General features: G+C 36.1%; 1 protein-coding gene across 2 annotated transcripts in view; it reads left to right on the top strand.

Annotated features, from left to right (window-relative positions):
* UBQLN1 (ubiquilin 1) overlaps window positions 1-18430 on the top strand; it is a 41915-nt gene extending 23485 nt beyond the window's left edge. Inside the window, exons 4-11 of one of the 2 annotated variants that reach the window (XM_081103546.1) lie at window positions 2989-3251; window positions 3723-3881; window positions 4518-4749; window positions 7620-7762; window positions 11058-11141; window positions 12594-12709; window positions 13225-13393; window positions 16468-18430. In XM_081103546.1, the coding sequence (XP_080959672.1) occupies window positions 2989-3251; window positions 3723-3881; window positions 4518-4749; window positions 7620-7762; window positions 11058-11141; window positions 12594-12709; window positions 13225-13393; window positions 16468-16620 (1319 nt within the window). In that variant the 3' untranslated portion in view covers window positions 16621-18430. The remainder of the gene's footprint in view (window positions 1-2988; window positions 3252-3722; window positions 3882-4517; window positions 4750-7619; window positions 7763-11057; window positions 11142-12593; window positions 12710-13224; window positions 13394-16467) is intronic. The other variant, XM_081103547.1, reaches the window with a different exon arrangement.
* Window positions 18431-20012: the final 1582 nt, after the last annotated feature.

The following is a 20012-nucleotide window of genomic DNA, read 5'->3' as shown; positions in this document are numbered from 1 at the left end:
CGCCTGCATTGAGCGTCTGCTCCCTGGTGGTCATTGCGCGTCATAGATACCAGTCAGAGGGAAGGATAGACACTTAGCCTTTTATATATAAAAATTAACTTCAGTTGTACCATGTAGTGGTTAGCCAGTCATACTTTATGCAGTGTTCCCCATGATATTACCATTTTCTTTTTTGTTTCATTTCTAGGTCTCTTCTCTTTCTGTTCCTTCTGGTATTGTTCTCCAGAGTTCTGCCTTGTCTTTCTTCTTTTACTTTTATTTATTTTTCTTTGAGTGATATTATACTAACTGTATGTCCTGGTGACTTTCAGGTCTGTACCTTAACCCACACAGTTTCTGAACTCTATGCAGTATAGTCAACCCTATTACCTGATATTCTCTAAGTCAGTGGTTCTCAACCTTCATAATGCCGGGACCCTTTAATACAGTTCCTCATGTTGTGGTGACCCCCAACCATAAAATTATTTTCGTTGCTACTTCATAACTGTAATTTTGCTACTGTTATGAATCGTAATGTAAATATCTGCTATACAGGATGTACTTAGGTGACTGCTGTGAAAGGGTCGTTCGACCCCCAAAGGGGTCACGACCCACAGGTTGAGAACCACTGCTCTAAGTACTTCAGCTTTTGTATGTGTCTCCTCACAAAGCAAAGGAAAACAATACAAATTATCTTGCCCCTCAAACCACTACCTCTCTCCTACCAAATCTCTTGAACCATAAATGTCTTTCTTCCACCATAGGCAATTACTGCTAACTACTTGTTATAGGTTCTCAACTTTTTAAATCTGTAGTGGTTTTAAATCTGAGTCATTTCCATATTGTTATTATTAGAATAAGAACAACTTAAGTGACTATTCTGCTTTCTGTTTTAGCCCTTATCTGTCTCTCCATCCTCATTTCTTACCACTTCCCAATAATTATATTAGTCAGGATAGGCTACCCTGTGGTAATAGATAACCGCAAACTTGGCGGTTTATTACCACAAAGCTTAATTTCCTGCTCCAAAGCTTTTCCTCATGCTTTTCACTGGTCAGTGAGGCCTCATCTACAGTCTTCAGGGACTCAAGCTAATGTAATTCTGCCATCTTGGAACATGACAGAAGACACAACCTTCTGTACTTTGGCCAGAAGTGATACCCATCATTTCTTATAGTCCTTTGGCTGTAACTAGTCACTTGGGACTGTCCAACTGCAAAAGAAATACAAGGCTACAGGTTGAATGTTTAGTGAGCACTGCTATGTGCCATTCCAGTCATTCTGTATTTTTTCTGTTTCAAGAATACATCAATACTTACAATATTTATGTCTATACTTGTTGTATATAATGTTTATTGTGCCTAGTATTAAATCTTCTCGCAATGCTGTCCACGTCTTCTTGCCAACTTATTTATTCTCCAAATTCTTTGAGTGTCGTCTTGTAAGAAAGCAGCCATCCTTTTTAGATAGTGCCATAAATAATATCCTGTGTCTATTTAAGTTCTTATTCTGCTTTTTTTTTCTTGTCTGTCTAGATTAAGTTCTGAGGGTAGTTCTTGTGTCTTTCTTGTCACCTTATTCCCAACATGTAGCACAGTACAAGCCATATATAGGCAGTGCTGAGTAAGTGAGGAATGAATGCATTTGGTTGATTATGTAAATTTACAAAGTTAATGTGTTATGATAAGCACTTACCATCCTCTTGCATCTACTGTTTCTCCATGATTTCATTCTGTTATATGTCCTGGCTTTTTCTCTCATTGATTGGCAGCAGCTCTGCACTATCCAGAGTTTATAGGTAAATTGCTAAACTTAAATTAGTTTTCTGCAAAGACATTGTTAGAAGTATAATCCAGTGCATATTTTTCATTTCTTCCATTAGGCATATTTTGGGGTGTGGTTTTTTAAAATTGTTACTTATTTATTTATTTTTTTAAATACTTTTTATTGATTTCTTACAGAGAGGAAGGGAGAGGGATAGAGAGTTAGAAACATCGATGAGAGAGAAACATCAATCAGCTGCCTCTTGCACACCCCTTACTGAGGATGTGCCCGAAACCAACATCCATGCCCTTGACCGGAATCGAACCTGGGACCTTTCAGTCCGCAGACCGACGCTCTATCCACTGAGCCAAACCGGTCAGGGCGGTTTTTTGTGTTTTTTTTTTAACACAAACTAATTTTCCAGCGCCACATGGGTGTCCAATAGTTCAATTCTGATATTACCTACCTGGAGTTAATGTCAGATCCTGCAAGTTAAAGGGCTCAGACTGCTCCTACTTCAGATAATAGTCCAAGTTCCAGACCACCTCTACTTCTAACCGGCAGGCTATATTGAAGATTTCCACAACCCATCCTCAGGTTTGATAATTGGCTAGAATAGCTCACAGAACTCAGGAAGACACTTTACTATGTTTATCAGTTTATTATAAAGGGTACAGCTGAGAATTAGACAAATGGAAAAGAATCATCGGGCAAGGTATGAGGGTTCGGGGACAATGCTAAGCTTCCATGCCCCCTCTCTGCATGTCACCCTAATAGCATGTAGATGTCTTCACCCATCTGGAGCCTCTCTAAATCTCATTGCTCAAGTGTTTTTACAGACCTTAAACTCTAGCAACTTCTTCTCCCCTAGAGGTTGGTGGCAATAGGAATTTTCCAGCTTCATTATAATCTTAAGGAGCCAATGTTGTATATATGGTCCATTGTTGACCAAAATGGCAGTTATGTGACATGTGACTGTATAGTTTTGTATTTGGAATATATATTTGATGGCTTTATTACTTAAACCTAAGTATCAGAGTGAATTCATTTTTGGCTAATTTCAGTTATAGAAATTAAACGTATATATGAAATAGGAATTACATTTTTGCTTTTGAATGGTTTTCTGGATTGGATTATTGATTCAGTTAATATTTTTGCATCTTCATTATGTTAATGGTGCACAGTCTTGTTAATGGTAAAATTTCTGACTTTTATTTATGTGTTTTTTCCCCTTTATCCCCTTAGGTGCCCTTGGAGGACTTGCCGGTCTAAGTAGCTTGGGTTTGAATTCTACCAACTTCTCTGAACTACAAAGCCAGATGCAGCGGCAACTAATGTCCAATCCTGAAATGATGGTCCAGATCATGGAGAATCCCTTTGTCCAGAGCATGCTTTCAAATCCTGACCTGATGAGGCAGTTAATTATGGCCAATCCACAAATGCAGCAGTTGATACAGAGAAATCCAGAAATTAGTCATATGCTGAATAACCCAGATATTATGAGACAAGTATGTGGAATGCTCTTTCAGTCCATTTAGCTAGGATATATTTACTTAATTATTCAATTTTTTATGCCTAAAAAGCTTGTCCTATATATATGGCTAAGCTAAAAAAGGAAATCCTAATCTTTGTTAAGTAAAACTCAATAAAGCACTAATTTGGACTGTTTTGAACTTTAAATTTTCTGCTATATTTTAAAGATCTTTATAAACAGTTATCCTGTAGATTTAAGAAACAAGAATTCAGTTCAGGAGATGGGAATCACTTATAACAAAGTGTTTCTTTAATTATTTGAATATTAGCTTGCTTTTTGAGGTGAAATCCAATAGGAATTATTTAAAATAGTTTTCTGATTTATATATTGAGTGATAATTCATAGAATTGGTAAACTTGAAAAAATTAGCTGTGGCAGTTAACAGTTAAAGTAATTCATGTATGTTTTAGTGCCTTCTTTTGTTTAATGGAAATTTTCTCCGTAGACGTTGGAACTTGCCAGGAATCCAGCAATGATGCAGGAAATGATGAGAAACCAGGACCGAGCCTTGAGTAATCTGGAAAGCATTCCAGGGGGATACAATGCTTTACGGCGAATGTACACAGATATTCAGGAACCAATGCTGAGTGCTGCGCAAGAACAGGTGATAACACTGGCTCCAAGGCTCAGGCTAAGGGATAGCTCCTGTTTTAACAAATATGTTTGTGATTGAGAGCTACCTTTATATGGGGAATGTGATTTTCATTAGAAAGTTTTATATTTGGCCCAGGCTGAATAGCTCATTTGGTTAAAACAGCAGTTCTCAACCTGTGGGTCATGACCCCTAAGACCATCGGAAAACACATATGTAATTACATATTGTTTCTGTGATTAATCACTATGCTTTAATTATGTTCAATTTGTAACAATGAAAATACATCCTGCATATCAGATATTTACATTACGATTCATAGCAGTAGCAAAATTACAGTTATGAAGTAGCAACGAAAATAATTTTATCGTTGGGGGTCACCACAACATGAGGAACTGTATTAAAGGGTCGCGGCATTAGGAAGGTTGAGAACCACTGGGTTAGAACATTGTCCTGATACGCCAAGGTTGTAGGTTCAATCCCTGGTTAGGGTACATAGAAGAATCAACCAATGAATGCACAAATAAGTGGAGCAAAATGATATTTCTTTCTCTTCTCTTTCTCTTGAAAATAAAAAAAAGTTCCATATCTGTTATTTAAAACTAAAGCTCTTTTAAAAATTTTTGTGTGTGTTTGTTTTTATTACAGTTTGGTGGTAATCCATTTGCTTCCTTAGTGAGCAATACGTCCTCAGGTGAAGGTAGTCAACCTTCCCGTACAGAAAATAGAGATCCATTACCCAATCCATGGGCTCCACAGGCTTCTCAGAGTCCATCAGCTTCCATTGGCACCACCAACGCTGTGGGGGGCACTGGAAGTAGTACTGCAAGCAGCACTGCTGGGCAGAGTTCTGCACCAAGTTTGGGACCTGGAGTAGGAGGTATATTTATAACAACTCACACTTTTTTGTTCTTATTTGAATAAAACAAACTTTTCTTAATGCTGTTATTCTTTGTGCTTTTGTGTATGTGTGACAAGTAGCTTTTCATGTTGTAAGGTTTTTTGGGGGGGCGGTTTAAGAAAGTTTTAAATATATAATGATTAGTTGTGTGCAGTATAGTAGTGAGGATTTCCAGAGGCAGTTTTGTGTTAGCATTCTCATAAGATGGTTTGGGAGAAGTTAGGTGGTCAGCTGTCTCATTTCACTAATAGGAAAACTGAAGTGCCTAGGGAATACAGTTACTTATGTATTCATTACTAGAGCACATGTTTCCTGGTTTTACACTCTAGATCAGTAGATTCTCAAAATCTAGTCCTGAGACCAATGCTAAACTAGCTGCATCAGAGCACCTGCCAGGTTTGTTAAAAATGAGTTTCCCAGAGATTAATCTCAGTCCTTCCACAGTGGGGCTAAGATCAGTGTATAAAGCTGCTGGAGAGTCTAGTGTGTGAACAGATTAAGAATTTACTTTTGATTATTTTTTCTGTAGACTAGACTCAATAAATGGATGTCCTTTTCTCAACTATTCAAATATTTACATGGTAAGATTAGTCTACTAAGATCAGTAGCCAGAGTGATGATTTTAGTCCTAATACGTGGCATGTAAATGAGAAGAAATGAAAGCAATGGGGCCACTTCCCTAAGATGAGAGGGACTGGATATCATTTTAAAAAGCAGTCGCCAGCCGGTGGTCCGCAAGGTCCGAAAGGTTGGCGACCGCTGATTTAAAAGATCCCTGTGTCTTAGCAGAGGAAGTGCACAGGTGAGATGCTGGATGAAGAATTTTAAAAATTCATTATTTAGGGAAGAAGTCAGAATAGGGAAAGTAATTGGCGGTCACAGTGGTAGAATACAGTGGCTAACATTTCTGGATGTAATACGGGTTTTATAAAAATTGAAGTAATAACCACTTTTAAAAATTGAGGTATAATTGACATAACATGTTTTTGGTGTACAATGTAACGATTCAATATTTGTATATTATAAAATGATTGTTACACTAAACCTGGTTAATATCTGAATAACCATTTTTAAATTTTAAAAAATCATCTGTTCCGCATTTTACTTACTGCCTATTTGATTTTTATTAATAGTCTTTTGAGAGGGATACTTTATTCACATTTTAAAGGTTTTAGAGCCAACAAGAACAACAATTTAATCAGATTTCCTGATAGGTGGATTGTTTTTTCTACTATAGCATGGTTTTTTACAGTAACAACTTTTGTCTAACCAATAAAATCAGTTTTGCAACTTTTTACTCAGATTTTTTTTTTAATGTAATGGCTTGATACTATTTAAAATGGGTACAAATTTTTCTAGTAAAGGACCTCTTTGCAGGTCAAGAGGCAAAATGGAAAATACTCCATTATGAGAGAAAACAAAATTTTGGAATATTTTTTAAATGATGGAGTTAAAAATACAATAATTGGGTATAATATTTTTTCATACATATTTACAAGTGATAGGAATAGAATTATTTTTTAGGGATGACATTAACTTCCTTGGCATTCACACAGTTTCCTTTTGGCAGAATCAACTACAAATGTTCATCTCTTAATACTGATATATAATGAGGCTTTACTTACTTCACTTAAATATAGTCCTTTGGCATCACAGAGGATTGGTTTTAGGACCCTCTTTGGCTACCAAAATTCATAGATGCTCAAGTCCCTTATATAATATGGCATACTGTTTGCAAATAACCTATATTTACATATAGAGCATGCCTGCACATCACCTCATTCACATTGATTGAGCATAGTGCTTGGTGCATGACAAATTTAAGTTTTGCTTTTAGGACATTTTTTGGATTTTTTCCCCCCTGAATACTTTCAATTTGTGGTTGGTTGAATCTGCAGATGCAAAACCCTCAGATACAGAGGCCTAACTATATGTATTTATTTTCCAGAAGCATATGATTTTAACAGCATATTCATCAGTTAGAAATCATTTATAGGATTTTTCTTTGCTTTTAGCATGTCATGCAGATTACTCACTTCTAATTGAAGGTTAGGTGATAGTCCTCAATCACAGGTAAATGAATTTTGAAATGGTAGAAGTGTTCTTTGCACTTGTTCTGAGGTCCCCCAAAAATGCTGCTGGAGCACATTAACAAATTTAATTGTCAAAGCCACCCTATGAAGTAGATAGTATTTACCTCATTTTTACAGGTGGGGAAACTAAAGTATGAAGGAGCCAAATAATTTGCCCAGGATTACATAATTAGATTAGACTTGAATGTAGGTAATCTTACTCCAGACACTACCCTTAGTCACTGTGCTCTCTGATTTCTGAAATGTTAAACGTATCTGCCATTTTGATCAGTGAGTGTCAGTACTCAATGAAAATGGGATGGAGTCCATCTTACTATTTTGTTGGTGAGAAGCCTTCCTTCTTACTAAGTGTGAGCATATTGAGTGCTCAGTGTGATTCTAGTTAAGTGATCCTGGTGGAATGGAACAGTTGGCTCAGATTTCCTCACTTTATGGGATTTTTCAATAGTAATTTTGACCATATCCAACTTTTACTTAAATTGACTATAGAACTTAACCTTTCCATTAGATGTGATTCTACTGTGAATGCAACCAAAATGTTTAAAATCCATAAATTATCCTTTATTGGTATATATTTAGCCATGTAGTATTGGAGATCTTAGTTTTAAAATTATTTATTCAATTGATAAGTAATATGCCTTCTCATCAGTGATTGCTAAAATGCACAGTGTATATGATATTGTTTTAAAACTTTCACTTTTGTCTACATATCTTTTCCTTGATACAATGTGATCTTTTTTTTAAACAAACTTTCAGCTAGTATGTTCAACACACCAGGAATGCAGAGCTTGTTGCAGCAAATAACTGAAAACCCACAACTTATGCAAAACATGTTGTCTGCCCCTTACATGAGGAGCATGATGCAGTCACTAAGCCAGAATCCTGACCTTGCTGCACAGGTGAGTTTGTAATTGTACTGAAAAGGCTGTGCAGTGTGAATTGAAACAGCCTGATAAAATAATTGTGATTTTGTCGTATTTGTGTTGTGTGCTACCTTAACACACTAGAAAAGTAGGTAAAGTGCATCTACTTTTTTGAAGCTACTTTGCAGCTTCACCTTGGCCATTCACTGGCTAGAAGTACAGGTTTAACTTTGTATATACATATGTTGATTTAAGAAAAGAATACAAAAGTTTTGATTTGCTTCCTTTTGTAAAATGTAAGTCTTGAAAGTAATTAAGAACAGTGTTAATACATTTGAAATACTTTTATTTATTAGATCACACAGATTCTGAGTAATAGTTATTTTCAAATGGCTGTTATAAAATAGCCTTAAATTGTTTATTACAGGCAGAGAGAGATTTGTGGGAATGGTGTTTTCATTCTTTCCATGATGGATCTCTCCCTTTCCGCTTCACTCTCCCAATACCACCAAGTTTGTATACTTGGTCCTTTATTCATTTCCTAACTTGTTACTAAAGAGGCCATAAGGAAAAAAGTTAGTGGCTCTCCACCCTAGCTGAATATGAAGGATCACCTTGGGAACATCCCATCCTGAGAAGTTTTGGTATAACTGCATTGGATCTTTTTCTTTGTTTAACCCTTACATTTCCTAGATGATTCTGATGTGTCCCTAGATTAAGGACCATTGGTCTTAGAAAATTTTAGAGAATATGAAACAAGACTTGATCACCTGTAAATTATATTTTCTATTTTTTTAAAAACAGCCTCTGTAGAATGCTGGAAATTTAAAATAGTTTCCTTTATAGTTTATTTCCATTTCTAAAACTTTAGACGCTTTTAAAGATAATCACTTTCATCATTATGTCAAAGGAAGTGGGTTTTTTTTTTTTATTGATTTTTCACAGAGAGGAAAGGGTAGGGATAGAGAGTTAGAAACATCGATGAGAGAGAGAGAATCATCGATCAGCTGCCTCCTGCACACTCCCCACTGGGGACGTGCCTGCAACCAAGGTACATGTCCTTGGCCGGAATCGAACCTGGGACCCTTGAGTCCGCAGGCCGATGCTCTATCCACTCAGCCAAACCGGTTAGGGCATGAAGTGGTTTTTATTTCCTAAAGTCTGCAGTCTTAATTGACTCAAGTATATAGCACATATCTTTAAACTATAATCCTTAGCAATAACTTCTGCCCTCTTAAAATTTGTGGAATTAGAAATAGAGAACAAGTTTTGGGGTGAATTTTTATATACTCTTAATTTTGTATAGTGTAGGTATATTTTATAAAATATTGTTTTATTCATATGCAAATTGCCAAACTGAATATATAAGTATTAAATGCCACACTTTACTGTGATTACTGCACTTAAAAGTGGAATTATGTATGTAAAGTGATACTGTTGTATGTTTTTAAATGTATATTTAACTAATAATTAACATTGAATGTACATTTTGCTTTAAAATTTTGACTTTAACAGGCACATTCCCAGCTATTTTTACTAACAATTCTACATTTATAAAATTACTTGAGCACTTTCCTCTACTGTATTTTCACTTTAAAGCAAAATGTTGACAAAGTAGGCTAGATATGGATGCCTTTTATTATCGAAAATTTAGGAACATTTACCATATACTCTGGTGATTAAGTTTGTACTTCTCTATTCTGATTTTGATTTTTAGATATTTTTTAAAAGTCTGAGTGTAAAAAATATTATTATGTAAACAGGTAAGTTAGGAGAAATATCCTAATCAAATGAGATATGATTTTCTGAGAAAGAACAAAGAAGTTTAAGGTGGTATGCTTTTTCAAATAACATGAATTCTGGAAGGTAAATGTGATAAACTTCATTAATATGTTTATAATAATAAAGTATTTGACTGGAGCCAATAAAGAAACAGGTTTGTTGATCTATAGCAGGTATTACTTTATTTACTATGAACTCATTGGTCACTTTGAAATAAATACTATTTATCCATAAAACATTGACTTCTTCCTGTTTTATATACTTTTAAAAAAATATATTTTTATTAATTTTAGAGCAGAAAAGAGAGGGGTGGGGAGAGAGAGAGAGAGAAACATCAGTGATGAGAGACAATCATTGATTGACTGCCTCCTGCACGTCCCCTACTGGGGATTGAGCCCATAACCTGGGCATGTGCTCTTGACCAGAATTGAACCCAGGACCTTCAGTCTGCAGGCCGACACTGTATCCACTGAGCCAAACCAGCCAGGGCCTGTTTTATACACTTAAAAAAAAAAATTACCTAATCCACTTTGCAACAATAGATTAAACTAAAGGAGGAAGAGAGGAATTCTCTCTACTTCCAACATTTACATATAATTATTTCAAATATGATTAACTAGTTGAGGGCAAGGATCATCTTCCCCCAAATTTAGGCCAGTAAGTAGACTAACAGCAAATTATTTTTAGTTGATTTTTCACTCTGGAGAAAAACCAATACAAAAGTTATCTTTTAAAATTATGAGAATTCATTTCTGGTTATGCTGATTGTGTATTGTAATTTTATTTTCAGGTATCTAGCATCATGTTGATATTGACCCTGACTTTCTAATTTTAATACCTATTTGAAGGTTAGGCAACATGATACTTTTCTCTTCTCTGGTAATAGTGAGGTGAAATCCAGAGGCTAATCTTGGTGTTCTCAAATGGATTTACATCTTTCAGGTCTTAAAGTATTTTAATACTTTCCTCAGAGATCTGTTGATGCTAGTCCTGGGCTGATTTTCACCTAGCAGCTCCATTTCTCTGGCAAGGTGGTTGCTGTTCTGTGCTGTTACTTTTCTGGCCCTGATATCAGCTGTTTTATAGTAGGCAGGTAGATATAGTGGTTCCAGATCTGGATTTTCTCTGTGCTTGCCACTTGTGTGTCGAGGTGTCTAAACAAGCCAAGTATAGTTTCCTGTATTGTTTATTCTGTCAGTGTAGCAGAATATGTATCCCTATGAATGCCAGTTATTCCCATTTCTCCTTCAAGAGCAGATACTCACCTTTGCTCAAAGAAAAGCTTAAGAATGATTGCTTTTAATTTTTAGAATATTGCATGTCATTATCATGATCACCATTCTCATTGAGAGAGAAGATGCCCTTTTTTTTTTTTTTTCTGGAGATCATTCTTGTGGACAGTATCTTCCCTTCCTTTTTTATTCATGTTCTACCTTCCTCTTTTTTTAAGTGCCAGGTTAGGCACTTGGGGGAAGATAGACTATTAAACAAGGTACATTACTTGTTTCAATTATTTCCAGTTAAAATTGTTTGAACACTTGCCCCATAGATGATGCTGAATAATCCCCTATTTGCTGGAAATCCTCAGCTTCAAGAACAAATGAGACAACAGCTCCCAACTTTCCTCCAACAAGTGAGTAAGAAAAGATGCTAGCTATCTTCAGTAATGGTTTGCTTGAAAAAGTTTGTTGATAAACATTTTTCTTTGCTCTTTGATTGATAGCAAAACATAGAATAAAGTCTGATAATGCTATCATTTCAAAGAGAATTCAGCTTGATCTTACCCAAGCCCCATTTCATTGCTGATATTTTGTTTTTGCTTGTATTTCTTTTTTTTTTAATATGAATTTTTAAAATTTATTTCAGAGAGGAAGAGAGAGGGAGAGATAGAAACATTAATGATGAGAGAGAATTCATTTATTGGCTGCCTCCTGCATGTCCCCTACTGGGATTCAGCCCGCAACCCCGGCATGTGCTCTTGACTGGAATTGAACTCGGGACCCTTCAGTCTGCAGGCCAACTGTGCCAAACTGGCTAGGTCTGCTTGATTTCTTAAACAAATTCTGAGAAAAGGACCATTTTGTTTTTGCTTTTGAGAATTTAGGATTTTGAATGCTTTGTGAATGCATAAACCATTTTCTTTCATTATACTAACTTTGAAGTGCTTCATTGTGTCATGTTATACATTAACTATTCTTGAGTAATTGGAAAGCGGTACCGTATCCTATTTTGCAGGTTTGGTTTCTTTGTAAAGTTTTACTTCCTCCAAATTAATAGAATGCCTGTTTTTCAAGAGGTAAATCTCATTTCCTCTAACTCGGAATTAGCAGGATTAAAATAGTCGTTGTCATATAAGGAAGATTTTTATTATTGAAAAGTACTTGAGATTGCCATGGTATTTTATTACTTACAAAGATAGGAAAGAAGTCAGTCTTGGTGTTATGAAGTTATTTAGTCTTTGTAGTTCTCAGTCTGTTAAATATTATGTAAATGATTCTCAGGCATGTAAAACATTATCCAAGATTCGTTAGTGCTCTTGATCTATTGAAATGATGCAAGCCTATCTATATTGGTTAGTCAGGTGCTGTATATTTGGAAGTAGTGAAGCTGAACTCAGGACATATGTATTAACTTCAAATTTGGAACTTGTTTTAGAGTGTAGTTTACTGGTAAAATTGTTACATCAGCAACAGGTAACACTTGGTCAGGAGGAATATGTGGCTTTCACCATATTACCATGTTACATTAACTTTGCCTTTTGGAGTTGTCACTTAGAAATAATATTTTCATCTTCCGTTGGAGAAGGAGAACAGGTGTGGCTTCCAGAGGATCTCCTAATTGTCTTTTATTATGAAAAATTGGTTTTCATGATGGATTTGGGAGGAGATGTAGTAAAAATGTGCACACTAGGTTTGCTCTCAGAGAGGAGGTTCTTGTATTTATTTTGGGAAAGAAATTATGGATTATCAGTGTCTTAACAGTACAGTTTTTTACTTTTCTCCAAAAACATAGCAAAGAAAACATTTGAATTTTACCTTCACTGATTGTAATCCCTCAATAACCACTGGTTTTCTTTCTTCCTTAGATGCAGAATCCTGATACATTATCGGCAATGTCAAACCCTAGAGCAATGCAGGCCTTGTTGCAGATTCAACAGGGTTTGCAGACATTAGCAACGGAAGCACCTGGCCTCATCCCAGGGTAGGCTTATTTGGGGAAGATTATGAAAGTGTATGATAGTTACTTTCTCTCTTGGAGAATATTAGGCTTAATATCATTTTGCCTTTTGTTAAGAGATAGTTTTTTATTTTTTAATATGATTTTTATTGATATATATTTTTTTTTGAGAGAGAGAGAGAAAGGGAGAGAAAAAAACATTGATGTGAGGGAGAAACAGCAATTGGCTGCCTCCTACATGCCCCCTACTGGGGATCGAGTCCCAAACTCTGGCATGTGTCCTGGCTGGGTGTTGAACTTGTGATCCTTTGGTGCATAGAACAATGCTGAAACAACTGAGCCACACAGGCTAGGACTGCTGAGATTATTTTTAAGACAGAGCTTTCAAAGTTAAAAAAAGCTCTCACTTAGTCTAACTTGGCTACTATTATGTTAAAATGTTACTGATTTATTACCAGCTGCCCTGGTCTGGCCTCTTGTATGAAATAGACATACAACTCCAGGAATTTAGGTTTACTACCAATTTGTGCTTTCCCTAGCTTTTCTCCTGGCCTGGGGACATTAGGAAGCACTGGCGGCTCTTCAGGAACCAATGGCTCTAGCTCTGCCCCTAGTGAAAACCCAAGACCCACGGAAGGAACCACGGAACCTGGACACCAGCAGTTTATCCAACAAATGCTGCAGGCTCTTGCTGCAGTAAATCCTCAGGTAGTGACTCTTTTCTGCTCACACTTTACATGCCTTAATGTTAGAAATTCCCTCCCCCTCTCAAAAGAAAATGAAAGAAAAGAAAGTGGCAGTCTTTTAGGGTTCAGATTATAATCTCAAGGTACAGTCTTAAGAATATTTATTCTAAAGCAGGCCTTAGAAAAATTGTTAACTTTGATATTATATTAGACACTAAAACATTTTAGTTGTAGAGAAGAAATGCTAAAATTTTGCCTTATTTTTTATAAGATGTCTTTAAAGTTCATTCTTTTTTGGAGTCCCTATTTGAAAATTATTTAAATACTAGAGGCCCAGTGCGCGAAATTACGCCACCACCGCCACTGGACCCATCAATGCACCTCCTGGTGACCAGTCATTTGGTCATTATGGCGTTATGGCCACTGGCTTTTTATAATATGATGTTCATTTTATAAAAGTTTGTCAGGGAAGAATAAGGAACTTGGTTATCCCAAATAATTTCCTGAACAACTATAATCTAGTCTGTATTTTGATTAAAAAAAAAATCCTTCTAGTCAAGATGGCAGCTTAGGTAAATGATTAATACAGAATAATCATTCAGAACCACCTGAAATCTAGCTGATCAGAAGTACTACAACTAAGGAATTAAAGAAGCACATGAAGACTGGTAGGAGGGACAGCAACCTGGAGCAGAATCACAGCACTGGCTGGTCCCACACCTATGTGCGGTCGTTTAAAATCAGGAGGGATATCTTGGCACAGCAGCTCTTCCACTGTAGTAGCAGCTGGTCCTCTCAAGTGATTGGCCTGAGGGTCAACCCCTCCCAGTGACACCAACATAAATCAAGGCTCAACTGCAATAGGACAGTGCACACAGCTCAGACGGGCACACCTGAAGTGCCCAGCTCAGAAGACTGCAGAGGCTGAGCCACTGTGCTTTACAGGGCACCACTACCCAAGGCAACTCTACCAAATGTGAGAGACACAGCAGATCTAATATATAGAAACAAACACAGGGAAGCAACCAAAATGCAGAGACAAAGAACAGAAGAAATCTCCAGAAAAAGAACTAAATGATGGGAAGCAAGAAAAAACGATTAGGTACAGAGTTTAAAACACTGGTTATAATGGTGCTCAAGGAACTTATTGAGAAATTCAAGGAACTTAGTGAGAACATCAACAATATAAAAAAGGATCAGTTAGGAATGAAGGATACACTAACTGAAATAAAAAATAATTTACAGGGGATCAACAGTAGAGTAAGGCTACTGAGAATCAAAATCAAGAATTTGTGGAACGTAAGGAAACAACACCCAATCAGAACAGCAAAAAGAAAAAAGAAAGTGTAAGGAGCCCTGGGACAACTTCAAGCATACCAACATTTGCATAATGGGGGTGCTGGAAGGAGAAAGTAGGAGCAGGAAATTGAAAAATGACTTGAAAAGTAATGACAGAAAACCTCCCTTACCCGGTGAAAGAAATAGACATACAAGTCCCAGGAAGCATAGAGTCCCAAACAAGATGAACCCAAAGAGGCCCACATTAAGACACATCATAACTAAAATGCCAAAGGTTAAAGACAAAGAGAAAATATTAAAAGCAGCAAGAGAAAAGCAGTTAGTTACCTTTAAGAGAGTGCCCATACAACTGTCATCTGATTTCTCAACAGAAACTTTACAGGCCAGAAAGAAATGGCAAGAAATATTCAAAGTGAAGAAAAGCAAGGACCTACAACCAAGGTTACTCTACCCAGCCAAGCTGTCATTTAGAATGGAAGGTCAAATAAAGAGCTTCCCAGACAAGGAAAAGCTAAAGGAGTTAAAACCAGTATTACATGAAATGTTTTTTCTTTAAGAAGAAAAAAAAGAAAAGATAAAAAATATGAACAATAAAATGACAATAAATATCAACAATTGAATCTAAAAATTAACAAATGAACAAGCAAAACAAACCCTCATATACAGAGAACATTTTGACAGATGGGAGGGGGGATGGGTATAAAGGTGAAGGGATTGAGAATACAAACTAGTTATAATGTAGTCATAGGGATGTAAAGTACAGGTAGGGAATAGCTATATGCTGTCAGGTGGGTATGAGATTCTTTTGAATGATCACTTAAGTTTTATAATGTCTGATCACTGGAGTGTACACCTGAAACTAATACAACAATGTATGTCAACTGCAATTGAAAAAATTTAAAAAGATTTTAAAAAATCCTAACTACCTCACTACTACTTCCTGTGGTAAGTTGGTGTTACATGAATATACCTCACAAATAGGTCTAAAAAGTGCGGGCTCATAATAATGTTCTTGTATCTGGAAGTATTTATTGGCTTTACCAAGAATCTGCCATTGAACAAAGATGATTATAGTTCAAATCTGGTATGGTCGATTACCTCCAAACTTCTGCCTGGCAAAAATATAGCATGCTTTCTGATTTTCAAGTTTTATTAAATACAATAAACAGAACAGGGTTTATCTAACACAGGTATTTGTATCCTCAGTAACTTGCATAGCTCTGGCTCAGTAAAAATTCATGGACTTGATAAGAAAAAAGATTTTAGCTGTTGGAAAGAGTTATATAAGTTGAATAATCTATAGACTTCACCATTATCAGGTTGGCCAGGGTTGATTAATCATTTATGTGTTTTTGTCTTAACCTCATTTCTGAAGAAAGATATGACACAGCTGAATTGTCAGAAATCTGTGGGCCTGAAACTGGAACTCTCTCTGAAGACTTTGGCCAGTGAAGAAATAAGCCTCATTAGAACTTTAAAATTTTATACACAAGGACATGGCTTTTATAATTACCCAGTTGGTCAATAGCTACAAAATAAGTAATCTAATTCTAAGCTATTTGCATATATAGACTTTCTATTATTTATTTATGAGCTTCTTAAATATATGTAAAGAATGGTTGAGGTTTATTAAAAAATTTTTTAAGTATGTGATCTATTTGACATGATTGTTTAGGTACAAATTAGCAAAATAAAGTGCTAGAGGTCTTTTAAATATGTTGAACATGTTTCGAGAGAGAGAGAGGCCAGTGCTTTTGTAGCTTAGACTTTTGGTTAATTTTTTTTTTTCCTTAACAGCTACAGAGTCCAGAAGTCAGATTTCAGCAACAACTGGAACAACTCAGTGCAATGGGGTTTTTGAACCGTGAAGCAAACTTGCAAGCCCTGATCGCAACAGGAGGTGATATCAATGCGGCTATTGAAAGATTACTGGGCTCCCAGCCATCATAGCAGCATTTCTGTATCTTGAAAAAAATGTAATTTATTTTTGATAACGGCTCTTAAATCTTTAAAATACCTGCTTTATTTCATTTTGACTTTTGGAATTCTGTGCTGTTATAAACAAACCCAATATGATGCATTTTAAGGTGGAGTACAGTAAGATAATGTGGGTTTCTCTGTGTGGTTTTATTTTTCTTGTGGAACAATGGGAATCAATGCTTTTTCATTTAAGGCTACTGCATGCATCAAACACTTCTGCATTTATTGTAATTTTTAAAAAAAACTTCACCTTTTGTAGTGGGTGAACAGATTTTTGTCCTGCATCTGTCCAATTTATTTGCTTTTTAAACATTAGCCTATGGTAGTAATTTATGTAGAATAAAAGCATTAAAAAAAGCAAATCATTTGCACTCTATAATTTGTGGTTACAATATTCCTTATTGTGACTTTGGCATGTATTTTTGCAAACAAAATGCTGTAAGATTTACACTACTGACAGTTTTACTTTATTTGTATACAATATATTATGCACATTTGGGAATGCATTTTTAGAAACATACAGCAGTAGATTATCTTGAAAAAACTTATAAATAAAAAAGTAAAGATAAGGAAATAAAGTTAAATATTTCCTAATTGTGTAGAATCTTACAGCATCTTTGATAAACATCTTTCAGCAAAAGTGCCAGTTAGGTTTGTTGACTATATAGTAGAAAAGCTGATTCTGGTTATCTCTTTAAGGACATTTAATTGTACAGACAACATAATGTAACATTGTCTCAACATTCACTGATTAATTGTAAATTACCTTAATTTTTGTGCAGACAGAAGGAGCACTGTAATATAACCCAAAAGTGCATTTGCCTAAGACTTTTCAGCTTCTCCCATAGGTAGTTTAACAGGCATTACAGTTTGTAATTGAAATGTTGCTTTCACTGAAAGTGTCTTGATGTTTCAGTTATTTTTAATTGCCATATAAAAATAGATGTATCTTTTGGGTTTATCAGATTTCTCATGCACAGGCAATACATGAATTTAAAATGATTTGTGAGCTACTTGTTTCTGAAGTGTTTCGGTAGTTTATTAAGAAATAGGTAAATATTGTGCTTTTCAGAGCCTCAGAGAGGGGAACTTGGGGGAGGGGGTGGGGATCTATCCTGGAGTGGGCCAGCCTAAATAACACTGGTGTAACCAAGGTTCTGTTAGGATTTCTGTGCATATAATGTAGTAAACAGGTATCATTCAGGGGTGATAAACAAGAGCCGTTTTAACAATGTTGAATACATTTGGCTGTTCTACAGCCTTTTTCTTTCCTCCTCAGAGAAGTTCTGTTTGCCTAACTCTCAAATTGTTGGTGTGGTACATTCCTTTAGGACCAATTAAACATAACTTTGGGTCAGTAATATATTTGGCTGACTCTGGTTCAGTATTCTCTTAGGTCATTGTAGTCTCATGTACAGGAAATTAAAATGTTCAAGTTACCCAAAATGAGTTCAGACCAATAAAATCAAAGGAAATACAAGTTGAATTGTATTACTTCTGTAAGTTGCTTGCTATTAAAAAGGGTTAAGAGGTCAAGTTGCCCACCAGCCATGCACTGTTCTGACACTTTCCCCAGGAGGAAAACTTGTATGAAGGTCAAGGTGGAGGCATGGCTAGAAGAAGTTGTTCAGGATTACTCATGTGTCTTTGCTCTGTCTGCCTTATGCCTCAGTCTGGTTTAAAATCTTGTACTGGCAAATGGTGGTATACAGTGTGGGATAGTGTCATAACCAATTTGGCAGTTATTAATCACAAAATAACAATAAATCTCTAGCTTTTACATTTCGTTTGTCTTGCCTCTTTTGTGGGGAAAAAATTTCTTTCTTTGACCATGTATTTTAAAGACTTGATTTACCTCAGATTTTATCATGTTTTAGATTATTCTTTATTAATTTTTAAAGTTTCTCTAGTTAAAATATGTCCATACACTGTACTGGAATGTTAGGTGACCTGGGCACTTTTGCTTTTTTTGATACCTGACTAGTTGACTGAGTAAAGGCATCACGATTTCTTTGTTATAAAAATAGTGATGGGGCCTATGTGGCAGACTGGACTGGTGATCTCTTCAGTACCTTTTAGCTGCTGCAGTGGTATGATTTTGCATGTTTCTGTTGTTATTAATCCTCACCCGAGGATATTTTTTCCTTTGATTTTTTTTTTTTTTAGAATGGAAGGGTAGAGACAGAGAGAGACACATCAGTTGGTTGCCTCCCACACATAGGCTTACAGCATTAAAAAGACACTTAAAATACTGTAGGCTTAAATTGTTCTCATACTGGATTATTACAAATTGAATAAAGAATGGAGTGGTGAGCCCGGCCGTTGTGTCTCAGTTGTTGAGTGTTGACCTATGAACCAGGAGGTCATGGCTCAATTCTCGGTCAGGGCACATGCCCAGTTGTGGTCTTGGTCCACAGTGTGGAGCATGCAGGAGGTAGCCAATCCATGATTCTCTCTCATCATTGACGTTTCTCTCTTTCTCTCCCTCTCCCTTCCTCTCTGAAATCAGTAAAAATATATTAAAAAGAGAGAATGGAGTGGTGAAAATAGTATTTCAGGATTTTATATCCCAAGTGGGATATTTGTGATACTCTGTGTTTTTCAGAATTAGAGTTTGAGTTGGCTTAAATATAGTTAATAAGGGTTTTTTTGTTTGGGGAGACATTATTACTATGCTAACTTAATAGGCAAATTACAGCAAAATAGGACAGATAAAAATGTCATTAACATCCTATGTAATAAAAGCCTAATATGCAAATTGTCCCCTCAACCAGGAATTTGACCAGGGGGCGGGGCCAGCTGGCCAACCGCCTGCGGCCCCTCCCCTGACCGGTCAACTGCCCGCAGCCCCTCCCCCTGGCTGGCCCTGCCCAATTGGCCCTGATTGGGGCAGGCCCGCGGGACCCCACCCATGCATGAATTCATGCACCAGGCCTCTAGTTAGTGATAAAAGTGAAGTTAGGTCACAGATCTATGTACTCAACCAAAACAAAAAAGGTTGTGTGATTAAGGCAGGGAAACATAATGTACTGTATTTCCTCTCTTAGAGGTTTATATTATACATGTTAAAGTCAACAAGAAGTCTTGCATTAAAGAAACCTGTTTAAAGTTATTTAATCCAGCCTTTTCTTACTTTCCCATCCTTTCACTTAACTATTCTTCAAGGTAATGATATTTCCAGTGAACACACTTTGGGAAAACTATACTTAGCAGATCTACTTCCCTGGTTCTGCACATCGTATTTTCTTCTCTGGAATTTCATCCGTCTTAAGCTTACATAAAGCTTACATTCCTTCTAGGCTCAGTTCTGTAGTCTTACTAAACTTTGCTAACCAGTGATTTATTTACTGTGAACTACTTAG

Source organism: Myotis nattereri (genome assembly GCF_964212035.1).
Source record: "Myotis nattereri genome assembly, chromosome: 12".
Lineage (NCBI taxonomy): Eukaryota > Metazoa > Chordata > Mammalia > Chiroptera > Vespertilionidae > Myotis > Myotis nattereri.
This window is presented reverse-complemented; position numbering and strand designations above follow the sequence as displayed.